The sequence below is a fragment of the Antechinus flavipes genome, chromosome 4 (assembly GCF_016432865.1).
Source record: "Antechinus flavipes isolate AdamAnt ecotype Samford, QLD, Australia chromosome 4, AdamAnt_v2, whole genome shotgun sequence".
NCBI classification, from domain to species: domain Eukaryota; kingdom Metazoa; phylum Chordata; class Mammalia; order Dasyuromorphia; family Dasyuridae; genus Antechinus; species Antechinus flavipes.
The window spans coordinates 164,127,180-164,149,114 of record NC_067401.1 but is presented as its reverse complement, the minus strand read 5'-3'; the positions used below and the strand labels follow the sequence as shown (position 1 = coordinate 164,149,114).

The 21,935-nt window shown below is 37.4% G+C and overlaps 1 protein-coding gene across 3 annotated transcripts; it reads right to left on the bottom strand.

Annotated features, from left to right (window-relative positions):
* Positions 1 to 11,042: 11,042 nt before the first annotated feature.
* PYCR1 (pyrroline-5-carboxylate reductase 1) lies at positions 11,043 to 21,244 on the bottom strand. Of its 3 annotated transcripts, none has more exons than XM_051995338.1 (8): positions 21,130 to 21,244; positions 20,438 to 20,549; positions 19,249 to 19,319; positions 14,876 to 15,055; positions 14,488 to 14,709; positions 14,216 to 14,308; positions 13,837 to 14,000; positions 11,043 to 12,698 (listed from the first exon to the last, which is right to left on the bottom strand). In XM_051995338.1, the coding sequence occupies exons 2-8, from the start codon at positions 20,502 to 20,504 to the stop codon at positions 12,533 to 12,535; spliced, it is 963 nt and encodes a 320-aa protein (XP_051851298.1). In that variant the 5' UTR covers positions 20,505 to 20,549; positions 21,130 to 21,244; the 3' UTR covers positions 11,043 to 12,532. The 3 variants fall into 3 exon arrangements, with proteins under 3 accessions (XP_051851298.1, XP_051851300.1, XP_051851301.1); XM_051995340.1 differs by lacking the exon at positions 21,130 to 21,244 and adding an exon at positions 20,850 to 21,086; XM_051995341.1 differs by lacking the exon at positions 21,130 to 21,244 and adding an exon at positions 20,731 to 20,839.
* Between the last annotated feature and the right edge of the window lie 691 nt (positions 21,245 to 21,935).

Genomic DNA, 21,935 nt, shown 5'->3' with positions numbered 1-21,935 from the left:
AATCCTAAAAAGGTCTTGACAGCCTAGAGGACTGGGCATAATCTAGTAAGATGAAATACAATAGGAAAAAATGTAAAGTCTTACATCTAGGTTCAAACAATCAATGTCAAATGCAAGATGGAAGAGACATGATTAATATCAATTATTCTGAAACAAACCTGAGATTTTAATGGACTAGAAGCTCAATATGAATAAAAAATATTGATGCAATGTGTTTTTGTGGTCCCCTGACCTTGGGGGGCTTCTGTTCTAACAATAAGTCAGAAGTCTAGGGAATCTGCTTCAGGAAACTCCCACACCCAGTGTCTGACCACTTCTTAGTCAGATACTTCTGGCCTCAGGAAACTTTCACAGATCAAATTCCTGAAACAATAGTGAATAAAACTACTCCTCAATTCACTGCTGACTATCAGTAATAATCTAGTCAAGAGAACCAAATTCAGAGACCACTCCTTCCTATCTATGAGCCACAAAATTAGCATATCTATGATTGAAAGCTGGATAAATATATTTCCTTGTTTCTGTTTCTCTGCTGAATTCTCTTAAAATTCAAGCCTACTTTCAGCAAAATTTGCCCCTTGATTAGAAGATAGGTTCAAGCCTGCAAATTCTTTTGAGACACCTTGAGATACTGCTCTGGAACCCCAATTTTGGAGGTCTCCCCTTCCCAACCTCAACAGTATGGCACTGCAGCCCTCAAAGTTATTGTGAACTTAGGCAACACAGTCAAAGAGGAGATAGTTTTGTAGTTGGTCCTGTTCTGGAATATCCTGTTTAGTTCTGAATGCTATATTTTAGGAAGATCATTTTTATGATTGTTTAGGGAGGTGGTGGTCCCATAATGGCAGCATTCAAAAGGTGATTAGAATGTGAATTGCTTCAAGATCAGTTCTAATTTGTTACAAAAGAATATTTTAAAAGAATAGTCATTGAGGCCATCTTGAAGGGATTAATCTGAGCAAAGGAAATAAAAAAAATTTGCCTGAATTCATGGAGCTCTCATTCTTTGTACTCAGGTGATGAAAAATTACCTTAAGAGTTTGAGCTCTTAGTTCCCTGAGATAATTAAGTCTTGAGAAATATTTCGATTCCTTTTAAGAAAAAAGCTAGCCTAACCTCCATGGGATCAGGGGTTGAAATATTGCTACCACCACAGGTGAACTTGATAACTGCCTTCAAGTATTCCAAGGGCTATCCAGTAGAGGTTTACCATGTTCACAACATTGGTATTCCCCTAAAGGACTCCTATCACTCCACATATCCAATCAGCCTGGCAGATCTCACTATTTCTGCCTCTACAATATTTCTTGCCTAGATTTTCTTCTCACAATTCACTTAGCTCAGACCCTTTCTCATCGTTTCTTGCTTGAACTAATTGGTATCTTTCAATTGGTCTCCCAGCCTCTATCCCACTTAAATCTATCTTCCCCATAGCTTTTTTCCCCCTTAAATGTATATCTGATTGGTTATCTTTTTTGTTGTTGTTCAATAGTTTCAGCTGTGTCCTACTCTTCCTGACATATTTGGGGTTTTCTTGGCAAAGATACTGAAGTGGTTTGCCATTTCCTTCTCCAGATCATTAAAATTTTTAAAATATTTATTTTATTTTTAATTTATGCAATAAAACAAGCATTTCCATGTCAGAGTATAATTTAAAAAAAAAAAAAAGATTGTGGGGCAGCTAAGTGGATAGAGCACCAGCCCTGAAGTCAGCAGGACCTGTGTTCAAATATGGCCTCAGACACTTAACACTCCCTAACTGTGTGACCCTGGGCAAGTCACTTTAGCCCCAATTGCCTCAGCAAAAAAGAAAAAAAATTGCACAAAAACCTGTAAATCTGATATGTGCAACTTGCTATTCTTTTTAAATAGATAATAAAGATATGTCAATTTCTTTTTTCCCCACTCCCATCCTGCCTAGAGATGCCTACTATTAGAAACAAATAGGTAGGTATATATGAAAAATTATTCTATACATACTTCTCTTTATCAGTTTTTTTCTCAGAATATAGACAGCATCTTTCTTCATGTGTCCTTCACAGGTAATTTTTACAGATGAGGACTAAATCATTTCCCATTCAATAAACTCCAGAAGCTTTTTATTGCTTCTAAGATAAAACTTAAAAAAAATTTTTTTTTTTTGCAAGGCAATTGGGCTGACTAGCCCAAGGTCACACAGATAGCAAGTGCTAAATGTTGGAAGCTTTAATTTGAACTCAGATCCTCCTGACTTCAGGGCCAATGCTCTATCTACTGCACCATCTAACTGCCACTAAAATACAAATTTCTATCTATCTTTACCTTTTAAAACCATTCTTTCCAGTTATATTACACATTATCCCCCACTTTCCACACTTTCTAGTTCAGTCAGTCTGATATTCTCTCTGTTTTTCACAATCACATAGGGCATGGAGTGTCAGGCATGATGGAAACAATTCAACCATTGCCACAGTTCTATCTCTGGGAGTACTGGCCAATTCCCATGCCTTGAATGCATTCCTTCCTTACTTTCATTCCACTGAATTCCTTATTTCTTTCAAGCTGCAGCTTAAGCACCACTTTCTTTTCTTTAAAACAGTATTTTATTTTTCCAAATACATGCAAAGATAGTTTTCAACATTCACCCCTGCAAAACTTTGTGTTCTAAAATTTTCTCCTCCCTTCCCTTTTCCTCCCCCTCCACCCAAGATGGCAAGTAATCCAATATAGGTTAAATACATGCAATTCCTCTAAACATTTTCATTTTTGTCATGTTGCACAAGAAAAATCAAATCAAAAGGGGAAAAAACACAAGAAAAAAGAAAGAAAGAAATAACAAAAAAATACTATGCTTTGATCTACATTCAATCTCCCATCACAAGTCTATTGGATCTGGCCTCAATCACTTCATTGTTGAAAAGAGTCAAGTGCACCACAGTTGATCATCACAAAATCTTGTTATGTACAATGTTCTCTTGTGTCTGCTCACTTCACTCAGCATCAATTCATGTAAGTATTTCCAGGCTTTTTTGAAATCAGCCTGCTCATCATTTTTTATAGAAAAATAATATTCCATTTTTTTCATATACCACAATTAATTCAGCCATTCCCCAATTGATAGGCATCCACTCAGTTTCCAGTTCTTTGCCACTAGAGAAAGAGCTACTACAAACATTTTCGCACATGTGGGTCTTTTTCTCTCTTTTATGATCTCTTTGGGATACAGACCTAGGAGAGACACTACTGTGTTGGAATCTTTACAAATTGTTAAGTCATTAGAGTTGATAGAGACAATAATTATCTAAGGTAGCATGATTCAGTATCACTGATCGGATCTTACAAGGAGATGTTTTGGGCCAGAATCTGAAACAAGGTACTAAGTAGAACAAATTGATTCATTGCTTGTGTTCACACAGTACTCATTGGAGTTCACAAGTATGGGAGATTCACAAAGTAAACTTTGTAACTTTGTGAATTCACACCTCCCTTAGGTGTGCCTCCAGAAGGAGGAGTCAACCTTTGGGAAATCATATATAAAGAGACTCTTAGCTTTGGGTTAGTTAGTTACTTCAGGTTAGAGAGAGTTACTTCAGAACATTGACTGGGGTCAGAGAGGAGCACTCTGGGAGGAAGCCCACAAGCCCTCTCTCTGAGGTAAGAGACATTCATTTTATTTTCCACTTGGCTGGCTGGAGGTTGAAGAAAGCAGAGGCAGAACTTTAAGAGCAAGTAAGAAAGCATTCAAGAAAGATTTATATCTTGCATATCCAGTCACATAGTGGACTTCCAGGTCCTATTTTTGATGAAAATTCAAAGGCAAATAGCCTTTTAACTATGTTAGCCCAGTACGCCTTTATTTCAGGAGGCCCAGGAATCCCATTCTAAATACCATCATGCTGCTCGAGCTTTACGTTTACAATTTGGGATAACAAAAGAGGAAACTAGGAGCATAGTAAAAAGCTGTACAGCTTGCCTTCCTTTCCACCCTCCTATGCTCCCTCCAGGGAAGAACCCTCATGGTTTGAGGCCTAATGAAATCTGGCAAATGAATGTGACCCATTATAAATCTTTTGGTCGTCTGTCTTTTATCCGCATTGTAGTAGACACCTTTTAGGATTCACTTTTGCAATACCAGCAGCAAAAGAGACAGCCTGAGTGGTCACTGAATTCCTCATTCAAGCATTTTCAATTATGGATGTGCCACAAGAAATAAAAACAGATAATGGACCTGCATATACTTCCAAACATTTTGAACACTTTTGTGCACAGTAGAAGATTTTACATACCACTGGCATACCCTTTAATCCTCAAGGTCAGGCAATTGTAGAAAGAAGAAACAGAGACATTAAGATTAAGACACTCCTCCAAAAACAAAAAAAGGGGGAGCCACAGGTAACCCTAGAGAACTTCTAAATTTAGTTCTCTATACCATTAATTTTTTAATCTTTGATAAAGATGCACTGGCTCCAGCAGACAGGTTTTATAACCCACCAGAAGAACAGAGCAGCTCCATTATCTTTAGATAATCACTAGGTGATGTGGAGAGATCCAGAAAGTGGTGTATGGAAGGGACCAGACAGGCTAACTGCTTGGGGGAGAGGGTTTGCTTGTATCTCTACAGGTGGAGAAGGAATCAGAAGGGTGCCAGCGATTCGCATTCGCCTTGTCCATCAGACAGAAACAGAAAAAGAGAAAAAACCTCAAAACAAAGGAGAAGATTTAGAAAGAGCATGGCTGACAATGAGACTGTTAAAAGAACTTTTAAAATCTTCAGGAATCATTGGATTTCCTAACACAAGATGAGACTGTTTTAGTTCTTGAAAAACCAGCAAGAATCATTGGATTCCTTGAGACGAAAAATTGTTGATGAGACTATTGCAGTACTTCAGAGCTTACAGGAACTATTGGATTCCTGGCACATGATCTAATGGACAATGGATTCCTTTTGGACTATTTCTAGGACTTATGGACACTACTGGTCAAGTACCACTTTCTGGAGGAAATCTTTTTCATTTCCTGCTAGTCCTCTCTCTTTTTTTAAACTTTCTTAACTTTCTTCTTGGACCCTTTGGATATGTACTGTTTTACTTTCTTCTTTTTAAACTATTTTGTATTTAGTTGAGCTTATTCTGTGCATATTTTTGTATCTAGATGTTTTCTCTTCCAATAGCGTGTAAGATCCTTTAGCGCAGGAACCAATTTTTTTTTTTTGTCTTTGTATTCTTAGCACTTACCACAATTTCTGAGACAAAGTAGCTATTTAATGTTTATTGAGTATTTACTTTAATATTATAACAACTCTGTTATAGAAATTAGAAAAAATTGGGTATTTGGGGCAGCTAGGGAGCCAATGAATAGAGCATCAGCCCTGAAGTCAGAAGGACCTGAGTTTAAATCTGACCTCAGACACTTAACACTTCCTAGCTGTGTGACCCTGGACAAGTTACTTAATCTTAATTGCCTCAGAAAAAAAACAAAAAACAAAAAAACAATTGGGTATTCAACTGCCAACTTGAATGAAAATCTTTTCCTAACCAAATCAAGTTAGTTGAAAGGCCAATATTTCAGTTGGAATGTATTTGAAGATTTTTTTTTTAACATGGTAGGAACAGTTAGAATTTACCCTCTGCCGGCTGTGGCACAGCTTTTGAGAGCCAGGGTCCCATTTACCTCATGATTAGCCATCAAGAGGAGGAATGTAATGAAAGAAAAGGAAACAAAGAAAATCTTCTGATGCCTCCATCATCTGCAAAAATGGCTTTTCTTTGTGTAAACTTACCCATCTGCATTTTCTTTGCTTGTATTCTTGATCTTTTTCCTTTGTATGTGTCTTTCTCCCCTAAAAAGCAATCAATCAATTAATAGGCAGCTAGGTGGCTGCAATGGTTAGGGGCTAGACCCACAGTCGGCAAAGACCTGACTTTAAATCTGACATAGAAACTTACTAGCTGTATGAAGGAGACAATCATCTGGAGAAGAGAGGAATTAATGGATTTGAGGGTACATAAATAGAGGTTGGTCTTGTTAAGGAGTTCAGCCACCTCTTGATCAGAGACTGGAATGAAGAGGGAAAGGGAAAGTGATAGTAACAAAAGATATTGTAGAGGACATGCTGGATTCTAACCCAGAACCCTAGACTAATTTATGAAAATTACTAACATAAACATTTTCTAAATTCATTGACATAAGTATATTTACATTTGCTGGACCCACAGAAGGAACATTTGCCCACTAAATGGTTCCTTGAACCCAGGTAACCAAGTTGCTATTTTGACTAATTCTGTTTTTAACAGAACCTGTGAGTAAGCTAGTATCTGAAAAAGATTCTGATTTTAGCAGCCTTTGTATTTTTAACATGGCTTAGAACCAAAAACATGCATTGTTGGTGGAATTGTGAACACATCCAGCCATTCCGGAGAGCAATTTGGAACTATGCTCAAAAAGTTATCAAACTGTGCATACCCTTTGATCCAACAGTGTTTCTACTGGGCTTATACCCCAAAGAGATACTAATGAAGGGAAAGGGACCTGTATGTGCCAAGATGTTTGTGGCAGCTCTGTTTGTAGTGGCTAGAAGCTGGAAAATGAATGGATGCCCATCAATTGGAGAATGGTTGAGTAAATTGTGGTATATAAACATTATGAAATATTATTGTTCTGTAAGGAATGACCAGCAGGATGAATACAGAGAGGACTGGTGAGACTTACATGAACTGATGCTAAGTGAAATGAGCAGAACCAGGAGATCATTATATACCTCAACAAGGATACTGTTTGAGGATGTATTCTGATGCAAGTGGATCTCTTCGATAAAGAGAGCTAATTCAGTTTCAATTGATCAAGGATGGACAGAAATAGCTACACCCAAAGAAAGAACACTGGGAAATGAATATAAACTGCTTGCATTTTTGTTTTTCTTCCCAAGTTATTTATATCTTCTGAACCCAATTCTCCCTGTGCAACAAGAAAACTGTTTGGTTCTGCACACATATATTGTATCTAGGATATAGTTTAACCTATTCAACATGTAAAGGACTGCTTGCCATCTGGAGGAGGGGGTGGAGGGCGGGAGGGGAAAAATCGGAACAGAAGTGAGTGCAAGGGATAATGCTGTAAAAAATTACCCTGGCATGGGTTCTATCAATAAAAAGTTATATATAAAAAAAAGAACCAAAATCATGATCTATAGGCTTTCTTCCCTTGACCCTAATGGCCATGCTATTTGGCCCACCTGCTTTGGCAAACTAAAGTTTTGACTTAGAGAATTTTTTGAGAGTATTCTCACTCGAAACTAAAATGCTCTTCTGTAGCAATATGAGATGAAGAAAAGAAACCTGGGCAAATGGTCTTTTTTTCTTTGTGTATGGACTACAAAACAAAGTCCTTACTAAAAGGTTGGAGTTTTGGGTACCTTGGGAAATTAGATTAATAAAACAATTAGTATTTATGTAGCACTTTAAATTTTGCTATTATCATATTTTATTCTCACAACAACCCTAAGGTGGGTGCTTTTATCATCCCTGTTTTACAGGTGAAGAAACTGAGACAGGCAGGTCAATGACATGGCTGTAATTGTTGGAGGCCAGGTTTGAACTTATTCCCATAGTACTGAATACAGATCTAGTGGTCTATCTATTCTGAGAGAGGATTGGAGTTGGTGACAGAGAGAGAGAGAAGAAAGCTCCAGTCTGTTCAGTTTCTTGGAGCTACCGAATCTCTTGAGTTCTGCAGTAGTTTGGGACTCTTCTGGTTTCCAGATTTGAGAGGGAAGATAGAAGATGCTAGCCCCAATTCAAGTTGTTGAAGACAAACTCTTGAAAGAAGCTAACATGAGAGAAGTTGACAGTCTCTATTCTATCCCTATTCTGTTATTACACTAGAGATTTCTGGCAATTTCCCCTTGGGTGAGATCTAGGACTCTTTCCCTTGATTAGGTTGAGTTACCTCACTCATTCACTCTGTGTTGTCTAGTACATATTCTCCTATGTATACTTTTTCTGATTTGTTTTTCTATTGTCTTGGATAAATTTTTGAGTGTTTTCTAGAAAAAATGAATTAGGTTTGGAGCAGCTGCTATGGTGAGTGGAATAGAGTTGATTAAGTGGGAATAGAACTGCTTTGCTTCTGTGAAGGCTCAATTGATATTATATATGTTTGAGAAAGGATGAATGTTAATAGGACAAGAGGATTAAGGATTTTAAGGTAGATAGTGTAGAATTGAACTGTGATAAAGAAGAGGGAAGAAAGAAGAGTGTAGCTAGGGCAGAGGGGATGGCTTGATAAAGTACTGAGTGGTAGAGAGACTGGAGTCATGATAAGAAAAAAAAATTATGGTTAGATGAACATGACAAAAAGAGATGGATTGTTAATAGCTGATGATCAACTAAAGGAAGACTTGTGGGTGATAGTAAAGATTATGTCTATCCTTGAGTTAAGTTGAGATTAAGTTGAGGAATTTGAAAGTGTTGAAGCTCCCTTGTAACAAAGACAAATTTTACAGAATGGGGGCCAAGTCTTCTCTATTTATAACTTCCCTTCATTCTCAATGTTGAATGGAGGACTCAGACTTCAGGGGACTGTATCTAAATCCATGGTTAATCACATCTTAATTTTCATCATGGACATACTCCAAGGGGACTTGAATCTATTTCTATTTTATTAATGGGAGAATGGAAACTAGAGTAGACCCTTTCCCCACTGATAAAGGGACTATCAACAATTTAAACTGACATTTTCTTCAAGACTCAGAGAATTTTTGTCTTTCCCAGGAATCTCATTCACTCCTGTCTTAACTCAGATGATCCTGCAAACCACCACATTTCCTCTATCTGTTTACCTTGATTTGTCCCACTCTCTCTGGTCGTTTGTGGAGTCTAAGTTCTAACCTTGTCATAGCAAGCTAGGCTACACACCCATTATTTGTGACTACTAGATAGCATTTTTGAAAGCACAGATAATTGCTATCTCCCTTTCAAAAACTATTATCACACAAACCACATGTTCCAACTACTGGAGCAGCTCATCTTGTATGACTAATTACCCAATACACAGCTTAACCAGACTAATTTGTGATCCGGGAAAGCATATAGGATTCATTCAAGAGGGTGCCATTTTATTCCAGGGCTAATCAAGAGAAATAGGCTGGAAGTTTTAAAATTTTGAGCTCATAGGTAGACAGGGACCCAATTTAAAAAAAAAAAAAAAGATGATACAAAGGATTAGTCCAGTACCAAAGACATTTATCTTCCTTAGGGGAAATAATTGGGAATAATTCAGGGTTTGAATTTGAGAAAGGATGAATAATAATAGGACAAGAGGATTAGGATTTTAGAGTAGATAGTGTAGAATTGAACTGTGATAAAGAAAAGGAAAGAAAGAAGAATGTAGCTAGGGCAGAGGTGATAGCTTGAAAAAGTACTGAGTAGTAGAGAGACTGGAGTCATGATAAGAAAAAAAATTATGTTTAGGAGAACATGACAAAAAGAAATGGATTATTAATAGCTGATGATCAACTAAAGGAAGATTTGTGGGTGAAAATAAAGGTTATGCCTATCCTTGAGTTAAGTTGAATTAAGTTGAGGAATTTGGAAGTGAAGAGTAATACTCTGTATGTTGAAGCTCCCTTGTAACAAAGACAAATTTTACAGAATAGGGGCCAAGTCTTCTCTATTTATAACTTCCCTTCGTTCTCAATGTTGAATGGAGGACTCAGACTTCAGGGGACTGAAACTAAATCCATGGTTAACCACATCTTAATTTTCATCATGGACATACTCCAAGGGAACTTGAATCTATTTCTATTTTATTAATGGGAGAATGGAAACTAGGGTAGACTCTTTCCCCACTGATAAAGGGACTACCAACAATTTAAACTGCCATTTTCTTCAAGACTCAGAAAATTTTTGTCTTTCCCAGGAATCTCATTCAATCCTCTCTTAACTCAGATGATCCTGCAAACCACCCACATTTGCTCTGTTTGCTCCTTGACTTGTCCTACTCTCTCTGGCCGTTTGTGGAGTCTAAGTTCTAACCTTGTCATAGCAAGCTAGGCTACACACCCATTATTTGTGACTACTAGATAGCATTTTTGAAAGCACAGATAATTGCTGTCTATCTCCCTTTCAAAAACTATTATCACACAAACCACATGTTCCAGCTACTGGAGCAGCTCACCTTATATGACTAATTACCCAATACACAGCTTAACCAGACTAATTTGTGATCCGGGAAAGCATATAGGATTCATTAAGAGGGTGCCATTTTATTCCAGGGCTAATCAAGAGAAATAGGCTGGAAGTTTTAAAATTTTGAGCTCATAGGTAGACAGGGACCCAATTATAAAAAAAAAAAAAAAGATGATACAAAGGATTAGTCCAGTACCAAAGACATTTATCTTTCTTAGGGGAAATAATTATTCTACACTGAAATATGCCATGGGACAGAGCTGACCTGGCTAACATGCCTCAGCTCTTTAGGACCTGCCAGGTCTTGGGATTCCACCAATCTCTGTCTTTACCTTATCAGGTAGGACCAAGGATTCTTCATCTGCCATTCCTCTCATTCCCTCTCCAAATACATATTGCCATTGTCACTATGAAGAATCTGATGATGCCCTATGTCCACTATATTTCTTTAGATTGCCTAAATCAAAGCTGCCTTCCATATCTGTCCTCTCTTAAACCCATTACTGTCAGTCCCATTCTTCTAATGTGCCTATAGTACTCTTCTATTCCTTTGTATTGTGTTTTTAAGAACCCTGATTCTATTGTTAATCAACTCCCTTCATATTAGATGTATGCTTCTCTTGAAAATTATTTTGCATATGTTTTGAATTTAATTTTCTATATGAATCTTGTATTCCTCTAATAGAATATAAATTCTTTCAGGGAAGGAACAGTTCTATTTTTTAACAGTACTTATTCCCTAGATTTGTGAGAATCAAATGAGATAATTGTAAAGTGCTTAGCATGATATATGGCATATAGTAAGTACTACATAAATATTAGTTATTTATTATTATTATTATATCCTCATCACTTACCACAATATCTGGCACATGATAGTTGCTTGTTGAATTGAGCTTCATTGAAAAAGCAAAGGATTTATTTTGCTTAAAGGATTGAAACAGAGAAACATTGATGTGAAAATAGGAACAGAAGGCATAGAGAGTTGCAAATGACAAATTAGAAAGTATATATTAAAAAATCTGGGCCCTAAAGGAGGGTATGATTTTCAGAGATGTGGGGGTAGGCATATCAGAGAATAGATGATAAGAAAATAGATGATTTCCTCCTCAAACTGGAGAAGCAGGGAACTATAAATATGAAATGCTGCTTATGATATCATGATTAAGAGATTAAAAACAAGAGAAATTAATAAAATAAAAAAAAGCAAACAGAAATGAGGTTTAAAAAAAACATTTCTGCCTCAAAAAGTAATGTCAAATGGTCACAAGCCCTAAAAGAATTCTTGAAAAAACTAAAAAAGGAATTCAACAATCAAAGTAGAGACATAGAGGAAAAATGAAGGGGAAAAGCAATCCAAGAAAATTATGAAAATAAATGTGGTGTATGATTGATAGAATACTATTGTGCTATATGAAATCTTGAACTTTATGATTTTAGAAAAATATGGGAAAATTTGTGTGGAATAATGAAGATCAAAACCAAGAGAACATTGTATATAGTAAGAGAAATATTGTTTTAAGAACAACTTTTGAGTGACCAAATCATTTTGACAAATTAATTAAAAAGAATATATGAAAGAAGATGCTATCTGAATTCAGAGAAAGAACAGATAAATAGAAATATATATTACATATATATGTATATAGAAATGGTTTTACATACATATACATATTTGTTTTTATACTTAATGGTAGCCAAATCCAGAACAGGGGTGGGGGAAAGGGAAAAATTAAAAAAAAAGTTATGTGATAACTTTATTATATATTTAAAAGTTATAGCAAGTTTTATATAATAGATTTCCAGTTTCATTTACAATCACTTTTTTCCCCCTGTTCTACTCTTATGGAAAGCTTGTTTTATTTCTTAAGTTCAGAATAAAATTTAAGGAAAAAAAAAAGAAATAGGGAGGAATAGGGAGGAAGGAGAGACGGATTGTTTGGCTTTCAGAACTGTTCCTTCTAGGGTAGAATATGTCTATGTGTCTGATTCAGCTATCAGTGTTGGGCTCAGCACTCTTGGCATTCCTCTAGTAACAGTTAACTTTCAGAGAGAGGAATGGCAGAGGTTAATTCTATGAGGGAAGTGGGGGGAAAGGGCTGAATGAAATTTTCTCTTCTGTATTAAAGAGTTCAGAAACTACAAGTCATAGGGAAATCCTAAGAATTTTAAGAGAAAGAGGAGTAAGTTTGACCTTTCTAGTTTGTAGGGGAAAGTCCCCATGCTGACCTCTGGAGGGAAAAAAAACCCTGATATGTCCACATTGGGGACTACAGGACATGGGCTTCCTGATACTTGATCCATAGCTGTAACACTCCCTATGTAGTCTGGAAGCAGAAATTGGAGGGAAGAGAAAGAGAGGGGACACCTCAATCTTTCTTGCCTCCAGGTGCCTGGCTTCGAGCTAGCAGCTTAATGAAACTAGAGGATGACTTCGTGGATTCTGTAGGAGAGTCCAACTTCACTTTATCCAGCAGAGTTTTCTTGATGGCAGCTGGAGAGATCTTTTCTTTGTCAGCCATGGACTGAAGTTCTCTGTGGAATACATATCAAAAGAAATTAGAATGAAAAGGCAGACCTAGATCTCGGATTTCTATTGGTAAGAAGATAGGGAACCTACAGACTCATAGAGCCTGTCCATTGGAGCCTTACCTCCAAGCTAAACCCTGATACTTAAGATAGACGTTCATCCAGGAGAGCAATCAGGAGATGAGGGCGACTCAAAATCCTGTCCCTATAAGTAATCACTAAGGAATGAGGGATATTCCTTTAGGAAGGATAAGATTTTTGTCTTCAAGTATTCAAAGAACTATCATGTTTGTGTGTGTTTGTGTGTGTGTGTGTAGAAAAAAGCATTTCTATAACAGTATAAAAAAATTGCACCTGAAACTGCAAATCTATTATGTACAACTTGTCAATTCTTTTAAAGTTATCATGTAAATTTCTTTTTCTTCCTTTTTTGTGCATGACTAATTTGATTTATTCTGTAAAGCTCCAGAAGGGAGAATTTAGAGTAATGTATGGAAGTTAAAAGCAGAATGATCTTCAGACCATATCAATAAGAGCTTTTTAACAGTTAGATGTGAATATTCTAGCACAGACTGTAGACTATTTGTCGGGTTATGGTAGAGGGAATTCATGTTTCAGGTAGGGGTTCAGTTAGATTAAATGATTTGACCAAGGTCATACAGTTAATAAGTATTGGGGTTAGGATTTGAATAAAGATTTTTTAATTCAAAATCCAGTATTCTCCAATTATACTCCCTTGCTTAGATGACCAAGAACAGGGATTCTTAACCTTTTCTATGTCATGGATCCTCTGACAAGTGGTTAAATCTTATGGATCCCTTCTCAGAATATTTTTAAATGCATAAACAAAATAATAGGATTACAAAGGAAACAATTATATAGAAATAGTTTTTAAAAAAATTTTTTAAGTCACAGAACAGTGGAAATCTGTGATTTCACAGTGTTCTTTGCAAAATGAAGAACCATTGATTCATAGAAAATTACCAAAAGTTTGTAGGGGAGTAGTAGCAAAGCAAGAAAAGGAACACCAGAACCTAAGACAAACTATTCAAATAAATGATCATTACTAACTAAGGTCCTAGAGGGTAAATTGGGATCAAAGACTTGCTTGAAGAAAGTGGAGAGGGAAGAAGAGGGAGCCCACCGGGTACGGATGCAGGAAGCCTCCACAGCATTGATGAGGAGGGAGCGGAAGCCACCACTCTCTAAGAAGTGCAAGGCATGGATGGTGGCTCCTCCAGGGGAGCAGACATTGTCCTTGAGCTGTCCTGGGTGCTGTTCAGATTCCAAGAGCATCTTAGCAGCTCCCTGCAGTAGAAGGAAGATGGATTACAGGAACATAGTGATTTGCTGTAAGAGTCTGTTCTTCCCTGAATCCATTAGATTCCTCATAAGAAGACTTTTAGGGAATAGTATTGCCTTTACCCCACCTTTCTACTAACCCCTAAACAAAACCTAAATTTCTAGCTCCCAATTTGAATGAGAGAACTTCCTTTCTAATGAAAGATCAGAAAGACACTAACCAATAAAGCCTGGGCCCCCAGACGGACTGCCAGCCGCCGAGGTAGTCCCATCTTCACCCCACCATCTGCCAATGCATCCAAAGCTGTAAATGCCTGTAGGAGAGATAATTATTGAACTTTGGGGAAAGAAAAAGAAGATTTGGTAATAAACAAAAGAGGGTCTTGGCATCCCTCTCTCAGGCTAATGGAGATGACTTGGGCAACTCCATGCTCCCTCCATTAGCTCTGTTCACCTCCTCATTCTAAAATCTCCCCCACACCCTAAGTCTCACATAGGCAGGCCCGCTACCGCTGAGACCAGTGACAGCATCGATAAGGTCCTCTTCCACTTCAGTGCAGAAACCCACACTGCTCATTAGCTGTTCCAAAAGCTTCCCATCCTCCACCTGGGCATGGGTTCCTGTAGCATAAACTGTGGCACCCTCCTGAACTACCACAGGGGTATTGGTCATGCAGCGGATGACTTTAGGGGCTGGCTGGAAAGTTGTCAGTTTCTGGGGAAAGAAAATAGATTATGCTTTCAAATCATCCTTCAGTACCATCTACCCTATTCCACCAATTAGCTGGGATCCTTCTCTAGATTCTTTTTTCTCCAAAGCCCACCAGTACCTGGAAACATACACTTCCCACCCTAGAGGGCAATGTGGAAGAAAATGGTACCTTCTCAATGGAGCTAATTGTGACACCAGCTGCACAGGAAACCACGATGTGCCTCTCCTTAATATCAGTTCCAATCTCATCCAGGATGAAGGGAATGATATGAGGTTTCACAGCCAAGAAAAGTACATCACTATGCTGTACTGTCTCCTTGTTGTTGGGGGTCAGGTTTACACCAATCTTCTGTAGAAATTGATAGGGAAATCATAGTTTAAAAATATCATAGTTTTTTCTTTCTCTTTTTATCTGATTTTTCTTGTGCAGCGTGATAAACGTGGAAATATGTTTAGAAAAATTGCACATGTTCAACCTATATTGGATGTCTAGGGGAGAAGGGAGGATGAGAAGGAGGGAGAAAAATCTGGAACACAAGATTTTAAAAGAATGAATGCTGAAAACTATCTTTGCATTTATTTTGAAAAATAAAGAAGCTATTATTTTTCAATATTTTATTTATTTAATATTTTTCCACAGTTATATTCAAAACAAATTTTTTTACATTTGTTTATTTATTACATGACCAAACTGTTATTTTGCTGTACAAAAAGAATTGGACTCTGAGATATTGTACAATTAGCTTGTGAAGGAAATCCAAAATGCAGGCAGGCAAAAATTTAGGGATTGGGAATTCAATGTAATGGTTCTTAGTCATCTCCCAGAGTTCTTTCGCTGGGCATAGCTGGTTCATTTCATTACTGATTTGGTTCATCTCATTGTTGAAGATGTCCAGGTCCATCAGAATTGATCATCATATAGTATTGTTGTTGAAGTATATAAGGAACTCCTGGCCCTGCTCATTTCGCTCAGCATCAGTTCGTGTAAGTCTCTCTAGGCCTTTCTGAAATCATCCTGTTGGTCATTTCTTTTTTTTTCTCTCTTTTAAAAAATATTTTATTTTATTTAATTTAATAATAATTTTATATTGACAGAATCCATGCCAGGGTAATTTTTTTTACAACATTATCCCTTGCACTCGTCTCTGTTCTGATTTTTCCCCTCCCTCCCTCCACCCCCTCCCCTAGATGGCAAGCAGTCCTATATATGTTAGATATGTTGCAGTATATCCTAGATACAATATATGTTTGCAGAACCGAACAGTTCTCTTGTTGCACAGGGAGAATTGGATTCAGAAGGTAAAAATAACCCGGGAAGAAAAACAAAAATGCAGATAGTTCACATTCGTTTCCCAGTGTTCTTTCTTTGGGTGTAGCTGCTTCTGTCCATCATTTATCAATTGAAACTCAGTTAGGTCTCTTTGTCAAAGAAATCCACTTCCATCAGAATACATCCTCATACAATATCGTTGTCGAAGTGTATAATGATCTCCTGGTTCTGCTCATTTCACTTAGCATCAGCTCATGTAAGTCTCGCCAGTCCTCTCTGTATTCATCCTGCTGGTCATTTCTGATAGAACAATAATATTCCATAACATTCATATACCACAATTTACCCAGCCATTCTCCAATTGATGGGCATCTATTCAGTTTCCAGTTTCTGGCCACTACAAACAGGGCTGCCACAAACATTCGTGCACATACAGGTTCCTTTCCCTTCTTTATGATCTCTTTGGGATATAAGCCCAGTAGTTACACTGCTGGATCAAAGGGAATACACAGTTTGATAACTTTTTGAGCATAGTTCCAAATTGCTCTCCAGAATGGCTGGATGTATTCACAATTCCACTAACAATGTATTAGTGTCCCTGTTTTCCCACATCTCCTCCAACATTCCGCATTATCTTTCCCTGTCATTCTAGCCAGTCTGACAGGTGTGTAGTGGTATCTCAGAGTTGTCTTAATTTGCATTTCTCTGATTAATAATGACTTGGCGCATCTTTTCATATGGCTAGAAATAGTTTCAATTTCTTTGTCTGAGAATTGTCTGTTCATATCTTTTGACCATTTATCAATTGGAGAATGGCTTGATTTCTTATAAATTAGAGTCAATTCTCTATATATTTTGGAAATGAGTCCTTTATCAGAACCTTTGACCGTAAAAATATTTTCCCACTTTATTGCTTCCCTTCTAATCTTGTCTGCATTAGTTTTGTTTTTTACATTTGTTTAAAAATTTTTTCAGTTTTAGGTTCTCTTCCTTATTTTCACCCACAATTAAGAAAACACATGTAAAGTTATATAAAACATTTCCATAAATGTCAAGCTGTGAAAGAAAACAGATCTCTCACCCTAAGGAAAAAAATTCTCAAGAAATATTAAGTCAAAAACAAAGAGACAGAAAAAGAGAGAATGCCTCAATCTGCATTCAATCTGCATTCAGACATAATCAGCTCCTTCTCTGGATATGGATAGGATTTTTCATCAGGGAGGGAGGAGAAAAATCAGAACAGAAGTGAGTGCAAGGGATAATGTTGTAAAAAATTACCCTGGCATGGGTTCTGTCAATAAAAAGTGATAATTATTTTTAAAAAAGGATTTTTTATCAAAAGTCCTGCAGAGAAGTCATGAATTCTTGTACTACTGAGAATAGCAAAATCATTTACAGCTGACCATCGCAAAACATTGCTATTACTTTGGATAGAGTACTTTTATTTGCTTGAGTTGATGGAGAACTTTCTAAGTTTTTTTCCCCTTTTTCTGAGAGTATCTTGTTCATCATTTTCCATAGAACAATTATATAACAAACACATAACATAGTTTATTGTGCCATTCTCCAATGGATAGGCATCTCCTCAATTTCCAATATTTTTGCCCTGAGAAAAGAGCTGCTATGAATATTTTTGTACAGAAAATTTTCTTTTTTTTTTTTCTGAATATCTTTTGGTATTCATGCCTAGTAGTGATGTCATTAGGTCAAAGGATATGTGTGAATTTATAGCCTTTTGGGCACAGATCATATTTTTTGATCATTTATCAATTGGGGCATGGCTTTTTAAAAAAAATAAATTTGATACAGTTCCTTTTATGCTTAAGAAATGAGGCCTTATCAAAGAAACTTGAAAAGCTATTATTTTTTTAAATAATAGCTTTTTATATGCAGATAGTTTTCAGCATTCACCTTTGCAAAACCTTATGTGCCAATTTTTTTTCCTCCTTTCCCTCTACCCCCTCCTCTTAGAGAGTTAGCAATTCAATATATGTTAAACATGTACATATTTCCACATTTATCATGCTACACAAGAAAAATCAGATAAAAAAGAAAAAATGAGAAAGAAAACAAAAAGCCAGGCTATTATTATTTAAGAAAATAAAAATAGATTAAGAAAAACAAAAGAACATCATGATTAAGAATAGTGTGGGCCATATTGTTGGGTTTTAGAGCATCCTTGGAGAAACAACTAGATTATCAGCCTACCTTACAGCTATAGCCTAGTCACTTTTTTGGCTCTCCCTGAGGTTTTTTTTAAACTTCTTATCCCACATAAAAGCCTTAAGTTGATAAGCTACAATTATGGCAGATGAATAACTTGAGTTTTGGGGCAAAGAGAAGTATCTCTCAACCCTAATTCATGAACTGTATCCAATTTAAATCAATGAACACTGATTAAGCATCTGTATGTACAGTCTTAGATAGACATTGGAAAATAGTTTATGATCATACAGTATTGGAAGAAAGTCCTGTCTTCACAATAGTCCTGTTGGTGATAAAAAATATTCAGATAGGAAAACATAGGCTTAGAAAGCTTGAAAGACTTGTCCATGAGTACATAATAAAAGTATTTTGGCACTAAAACCCAAGTCTTCTGGCTCCACAACTAATACTTTTTTTTTTTTTTTTTAACTTCATCACATTGACTAAAATGCAAAGGGATGGAGAAGCAAAGCTAGGCAACAAGCTGAAGAAATATTGTGGTGAAATAGGAAAGGATTCTGAACTTGGCATCATAGAAACAGAATCTCAGCTTACTATTTATGTAAGGAGTACTTTCCCCACTGTCTCCTGCTTCCTCAGACATCCTGTTCACTAAAATATACTGTTTTCAGGATGAAGGTTTGTGGCTTGCCAGTGGGTTCCTCATGCTAGCAATCAGTCTTCATAACTCCAATGTTAGAGTCAATAACCATATCCTCAGTGCTATCTCTTAGACACCCAATGTCTCAACAACTGAAACCCCAGTTAACCTCTTTCAAACCTTAATAACAATCTGGGAAAGGGAAGGGCAACTATAAGGGGTAGAAGGAAGAATATGTGGTCTCCTTAGGTAAAAAGAAGAGTAGTTTTCAAATACACTCACAATGAGATATTCCCACAGGTCAGCCTGGTCAATATTCTGTGTGTGGGAAGGGTATGCTTCCCTATGGTCTCTATTTCCAACTCTGAGAAAGTAGTCCAGAACCTCTCATACATACAAAGACACAAACCTCAACTATCACCTCATGGATTCAAAACTCCACCTATATTCCACTTCTTCTACTTACTCTGAGTGCAGAGACTGTGGGCAGGTCCATATCTGGTGAGCTGGCCATTATCTTGTGGGAGGCCAGGATGCCTAGTGAGGGAGGCGAGATTGTTTCAATTCAAGGACAATGCTCCCCAGAGCCTTCAAAGCTCCACCAGGAACCCCTACTCCCCATCCCTTATCTTGTACCCTCCACAAAACAATAAAACTAACTTATGTGTGCTTCTATCGCTATGTGTGTCACTTCTCATCCTGGGGGCTTCTGTAGCATCTGGAAAAATCAGAGTTGATCCCTACTTCAAATTCAAGTTTGAGTACTGAACAAGCATTGATTCCCTATAAAAACAGAGGATGCTTGATATGGGACACAGGACTAGTTTTGGAACAAAAGAAATCTGAGTTCAGATCCTTCTTCTACTTAACATATATGAGCTGAATGACCATAGGCAAATCACTTAATTCTTGGTGACACAGGCAACTTTTTTTTTTTTTGGAGGGGGGGAACAATAAGATTAAACAATTTGCCCAAGGTTACACTGCTAATAAGTATCTGAGGCAAAATTTGAACTAAGGACCTTCTAACTCCAGGACTAGTGTTCTATACTCCTAACTGCCCTCTCAGACTGTATGTAAATTACAGACCACTTGCAGATGATTGAAATCACAGGTCCAGATTGGGGGGAAAAGCTATAGCTATATTTAGATATATATCTATATCTGTAAAAATAAGCACATATATAGGTATAAAAATATATATGCAAATATAGGTATATATATATATTTTTCCCTATCTTGACTTGTGGACCAGATATGTCTGTCTATCTGTCAGTCAGATACTGAGTTATTAATAAGGAACTTCTTCTCCCTGCTCTTCAATTTGTCAACAAGTATTTATTAAATATCTATTATGTGCCTTGCATTGTTTCAGATCCAAATAAAATTAAAAAAAAAAGAAAAGAAAAGAAAAGAAAGACACAATCCTACTTACAATGAGCTTACATTATAATAGGGGAGAAATAAATGAAAATATAAATAACATAAATATAAAGTTAATAAACATACCTACAAAATAGTTAAATACATGGTAGGGAGAAGGTACTGAGAACTGGCTGAAGTGGGGAGATGCCATCTTCAGGACAAAGGCAACTAAATCTAGCCAACTCAGATCCCAAATTTTAGCTCAGTTGGGGAATGATCCCAGTTCTTACCTGCTGAGGTGAAGCCTTTAGCCAAGGCATAAGCCAGTTGGCCAGCTCCAATGAAGCCCACACTCATGGTCCCAGAGGTTCAGCTCAGCCAGAAGGACGAAAGCAGCTAAAACTGAATAGGAGAGAAAAAACTTCCACTAGACAAATGTGGCCGGATTGAGTTGAAAAGCAGAGGGAAAGAAAGCTCAGATAAAGGCCAGAGTAACTCCTCTTACCTACCCATTCCTAAGCCCAGCCCACAGAAGAGCCAGTCCAGGATTCTCTTTTTCTTTCCTTAGAGTCGCCTAACTTACCTTCTTTACTTAGGCTACTCTCCTGATGGCTCCATCTCTCCTTAGTTTCTTTCTTCCCTACTTCCCCCTCTTTGGAAAAGTGAGGTTCCCCCAGATTTGCTCCTTAGGGGAATGCTCACCCAAAGGAAGAAGGACAACGTCCGTTTCTTCGGTAGAACAATCAAACCGGAGACAGGAAAGGAAAGAGAGGAGTGGAGGGAAGTAGCATCTCCCAGTTACAGGAGATAATGGGAGTGGGGCGGAGTGGGGGTGATGGTGAAGAAAAGCTTTTCTTGTTGTAAGCAGGACCACTTCCCCTCCCCACTGCACGATTACTCAGCCTAATCACAATCACCTCCTCTAGTCCCCTTCCCCAGTCCCCACCCCCGCTTCCTCCCAGTTACCTACAACCGCACAAACCTGCGGAACAGAAATACAGCCCAGGCCCACGTGTCAACTCCAAGCTCCACCAGGCTCTGTCCCCAGTCTGTGCTGATTTAGCCAATCCGAAGCCGAGGAACTACGTCAGGGCCAATCACCGCGCGGAGCTGGATCCCGGGATGTGTGATTGCATCATTCGCTTCATTTTCAGCCTGCTACACTATACCGTACCATATTGTAGAGCTCAATTCTGGAGTCTTTGAATCCAGGTGTCCAAACTGGAGCTCAGGACAAAGCTAAAACACACGCCTAGCCACTGAGTCTCCTACAGACTGAGCAGAAACAATGGACAGAGAAAGGGCTCTGAGGTCAGAGAACTTAATCATACCTAGAATCTGATGCTGGCTACTGTGAGACCTTGGACAAGAGTTACTTAACTCTTCAGTTAAGAGGAGGTTGGGCTAGTTAAGCTCTCTAAGTATCACATCATCTGCAAAGAGTGATAATTTTATCTCCTCATTGCTTGTTCTAATTTCCTTAATTTCTTTTTCTTCTCTTATGGCTAAAGTCAATTATTTCTAGTACAATACTGAATGATAGTAGTGATAATGGGCATCCTTGTTTCACCCCTGATCTTATTAGGAATGTGTCCAGCTCCTCTCCATTGCAAATAGTGATTGCTTTTCATTTTAGATAGATACTGCTTATCATTTTAAGGAAAACTCACGTTAACCCTAAACTCTAGTGTTTTTAGTAGGAATGAGTGTTGTATTTTGTCAAAAGTTTCTGCTTCTACTGACATTATCATATGATTTCTCTTGGTTTGTTATTGATATAGTCGATTA